Source organism: Uloborus diversus, chromosome 8, assembly GCF_026930045.1.
Source record: "Uloborus diversus isolate 005 chromosome 8, Udiv.v.3.1, whole genome shotgun sequence".
Classification (NCBI taxonomy): Eukaryota; Metazoa; Arthropoda; class Arachnida; order Araneae; family Uloboridae; genus Uloborus; species Uloborus diversus.
Window position 1 is genome coordinate 134895386 of NC_072738.1, and position 4590 is coordinate 134899975.

Sequence of the window (4590 nt, forward strand, 5' to 3'; positions counted from 1 at the left end):
TATTTTCGAGCAAGCATTCACTTTATTTGCTAAAACATTATATGTACAAAATTTACAATTTTACATACATATTGTGAAACTAGCTTTCTTTTATATTTAAAATAGTGATAGAATGAAATCCTCAACAAATTTAAATTACAAACAATAAAATAAAATGAGTTGATACATAATGCTGATGATCCTATTTTCTAACCAAAATTTTCCATAATTTTCATTTAGGAAAAGTTTCCCGAACATGATGAATTGTGTAGTTATTTTTTTGTTTTTTTATGAAAAACAGCAAAACAAGGAAGGGGTTCTCAAACTTTTCCGACTTGCGGCACCCTTTAAGAAAAGTATTTTTTCACCACACCCTAGTCTTTTTTGATATATGCATATCAAAATTCTCTCCCGGGCTTGGAAACCTTATTGAAATAAACCAATACAACAAGAACACTGACTTTGCTGGAGAATAAAATTGTACAAGGTTTTGTTTCCGAAATGATCCATACATGAACCTTTTGTATTGCGGCAGATACCAAGTCCGAAGTGTAACTCTTGTTTCCTTCGCTGTAACATGTCACAATCAATCTTAGAAAATGGGTTATGATCTTTGGGGTAAAACTTGCAGATCACATGCTTTATGGGGCACGAACTCAACCCCCCCCCCCCCCTCCCCATTTGATGCAACACCATAAAACAATCGCTTGGACCTTGGAGTGTTAGGTGCAGAGAGCACGGTAGCTACACTCAAATCTATCCAAAATCGCCAAATTGCAATTTGTAACTCGTTATTGAGGAAATTGATGGAATGTCTGTCAGATGGCAGGAGGGGGGAGAGACCATCTTGTTGGAAAATGAAGAACCACTGATCGTGACATGTTACAGCAAGTGACAGAAGAATTTGTCTTACGACTTGATATCTGCCGTATCATGAAAGGATCATTTGTTGAAGGTTCACATTAGTGTGAAACAAAACTTGTAGTTTCTTTCTTAACAAAGTCAACATTGTTGTTGTATTCGTAATGTAAATCTTCAGTAAGCCTTTCAAGCCCTGGAGGGAATTGCCACAAAATCCGGACACTTGGCGTCATTGCAACAACACCCAGTTTGAGAAGCCCTCTCTTAAGTTATAATAAATAACGTATCACATAAGAGTAGTTCTTTTGAACACATACGTCAAAACTAAAGTAGTATGTCATGTTCTTTCTCTCTCTCTCATGTCATATCTATCATCTTATACTTTCTTACATAATTATAAAATTGTGTATCAAGAATATTTTCAGCTACAAAAAACAAATAAACATGTTAAGAAATCAAAGCAGTACTTAGCACTTAGTAAAACATTTTTTTAAAAAAAGAAACATATATAATTTACCTATTTCTAGGAAATAGGCTCAACGCAACAAAAGAGCAACTTTTGCAACAACTTGTTTGCAAATTATCACAATATTAGCTCTTAATACAGCATGACTTTATTACATAACTAAAACTTTTTAAGACAAGCATAGAGACAAGACATAGAGTACTTTAACAGTATAATACAGCACAGCGCTTTTTAGTCTTCCCGAAAGTTAACTGTTCATTAAATATACATTTTTTAACTATAAAGAATCACCTAGATCTGATGAGTCTTTTTTAGCAATCAACAATGAATGCAAATTTAAAAAAAAAAAATGTAACCCACAAGGTTAACCAAGATTAGCTCCGTGATAATACCGTTTCAAAATGAAATTTTTTCTTCCCTCACTTGGAGCTTTTTTTCTTTCCTTTCATTTTCAATACTTCCACATAAATTCAAGATAGTTGTGTACAAATCAGAGCTCAGAAATAAAAAGTTCATTTGAAAAAAAAAATAATATTCAGATTTATATAGTTTTGAAGTACTCTACAACGACGCCACATAGTTGCGAGTATGAGAATGAACCCACCATCTCCCTCATGCTACATAACAATGCTAAGGCTTTACTAAAAGGCAGGGAGGTGATGGAGATAAAGATATTGCATTTTCAAGCTGCTTTTGATACTAAGACTAGCAATTGGCAGTATATGTTGGCATAAATCTCGCTTATCTACTTATGATAAGCCTGTATTAAAAATTTTCTACACAAATTGAATGAAACATGATACTTAAAGGCTGCAATTAATACTATTTAAACCTACAAACTGCTCCCTACGACCTTTGAATTTGAGTGCCAGAACATTATCAATACTCTCCTAACTTCTGATGGATTCCTAACCATTGTGGCTTATGGGGCCATGAAAATGCAGAATTTAATTATTTTTTGAAATTTTTCTTCAGTTTCAAAAAAATATATGGCATTTAAAATTTTTGAACGAAAAATAGCAATAAAACATCATCACTAGTCCCATGATCCACTAAAATTTATATTCTTCTGGGCCGATGGAAATTTTGTGGTCCTGGATCAGCAGACCACTGTTACTTTTCAACCCTACTTTACAGTTGAAGTTCAAACAATTATCAAAAATATTAAAATATATAAAGGCAAAGCATTATTTAAAATTAGTTAAGTCAATTAAATTGTTGAAAAATGTAAAATAATTGTGACGGAACAAACTTTTCTGTAGTAAAATGCTTTAAACACATATAGAAGTTAAGTGTATAGTTTACTGGGCTTGGGTCACTGAAAATTTTACAGGGACTGCTTCTGATTTTAAAAAAATCTACAAAGGGATTATACATGCACAGTAAAATCAAGACGTTTCCCAAGGCAAAGAAAGCTTTCATTACATATGATTCTATAACCAGTGACAGTAAGAGATCAATTCCACTAGGTCTTTGACTAGGTTGCAGCCATTGCAATCTTGCCTACTATAATAATACAAAAATGTCATTTTGCTATGAATTGCTTAAAAAACTCTAGTGCTATGAAAATGATACATTTTGTGGCATTAAAATTTTGGTACTTTTCTGTTAAAGGTACATCACTTAGTTTTGCGACTTGTTTACTTCCTACCTAGGGCAACAATAGAAAAATTGCTCAAAGCGATTGACGATATCTTCAAGTATATAGCAACTTAGCAACACTAGAATTTAGAAATTGAAATTGTTGAATGTTGCAAACTACGAAATTCTTAGCAAAAACTATTAATAAATTAAAACCGCTAAAAAATAAATCAATGCGCCTAATGATTACTTTTAACGGAAATGTACCTAAAATTCTAAATGAACAATGGGTATGAACTGCATGAAAGAATAAATCAGTATTTTACATTTCTATAATAGTTACGCTAAACTGCAACAAGTCTTGTATACTTGTTTTTTAACATTTAACTCACACATTAACAAATCTTAATTTAATATTAAAACTAGTTCTCATTTCTTATTACTTTGCTTTTGCTGGTTTTTCATAGAAAACATTTCAGCATACAACTGATGATGAGATCTTTTCACAGTTCTAATCTATAACCTTTAATAAATGGCAAACCAGTTGGCACACGACGCTGATAGTTCACATAATCTTCGCCAAAAAAGTTCAGCAGAGTTATTTCCTCTTCCACCACTCGTTGCCGAAAGAATCGCCAAGACGCCACCGCATAAACAATTATACACAATGGATTGCATAGTACAACTTGCGTACCAACAGACCACCAGAACCAACCAATATAAGAGGGATGCCTGCACCACGCATACAAACCGTGAGTTACAAGTACATGACCTTCTTCTCTATGACTTTGTATTATATGGTTGAAATTCGTCCCGGCAGTAAACATAGCACCTTTCCTGATCAATTCCCCAACAACGCACAACAATAAGCCAAGCGCGCTCAACCACCTTATCTCTTTGGAATGTGAGAAAAAGTACCATTCTGTGCAGAATTCTAACCAGCTGCACAATGCGGCGATGCAGTATTCTTTGCTGTGGTTAAGCAAGAATGAATCTAAGCTCAGCGACTTGGGGTTGATTATAGCCGTAGTGAGGTATTCGGAAAAGTGAAAGAAGCTTAAAAGCGACATGTAACATCCGAAAATGCACCACGATGGATCTGCGAGCGTTACGATGAGCAATCCTAGGCCGAAGAAGAAGCCGAGAACACCGGAGCGCCAAGCAACTTTGTAAGCATAGCCTCTTCGTTTGTATACAAGGTGTAAATGGGCTTGGATTCCCACTGAATACACAATTGACATAATAATCCAATAATCTTCGACAACATACTTGAGGGTTCTACTGAGATATCCGAGACAAGGGACAAGTAGTACAGTTAAATTGACACAAAAACAATACAAACTAATTCTGCCATTCGTACTGATGGCCATGTTGATTTTCCCCCAAGTCAAATCATTGTCGCACAGTTAAGAATGTTAACCGTCAAAATTTCGTTGACGGAGGAATAATTTTTAAGGAAACATGAGATGAAACTAAGAAAATAATGGCGTTCTACAACAATTCCCAACGATATTCATTTTGTAAAGGTTTTGAGAACAATTGTTTTGCGTTTTCTAAACTCAGGACCCCCACGGATCTAACTTCTGACCTTCTGAGATTTCTGGAAATTTGGGAGTCCCTAATTTTCTACTACTGTCCCTGAAATATATTGTTCCCCAGTTCAAATTTTTAAGGTATAACTTAAATGTGTACCGTTTAAAAAT

At 34.4% G+C, this 4590-nt stretch overlaps 1 protein-coding gene across 1 annotated transcript; it reads right to left on the reverse strand.

The window, feature by feature from the left end:
- On the reverse strand, window positions 1–4257 carry LOC129227313 (protein-S-isoprenylcysteine O-methyltransferase-like). The gene has a single exon (XM_054861857.1). It carries the CDS (start codon window positions 4255–4257, stop codon window positions 3391–3393), a length of 867 nt encoding a protein of 288 aa, XP_054717832.1. The 3' UTR covers window positions 1–3390.
- Between the last annotated feature and the right edge of the window lie 333 nt (window positions 4258–4590).

What these genes read in the sequence shown, in the direction of transcription:
- LOC129227313 (XM_054861857.1), bottom strand. Translation starts at nt 4,257, where the DNA reads ATGGCCATCAGTACGAATGGCAGAATTAGTTTGTATTGTTTTTGTGTC.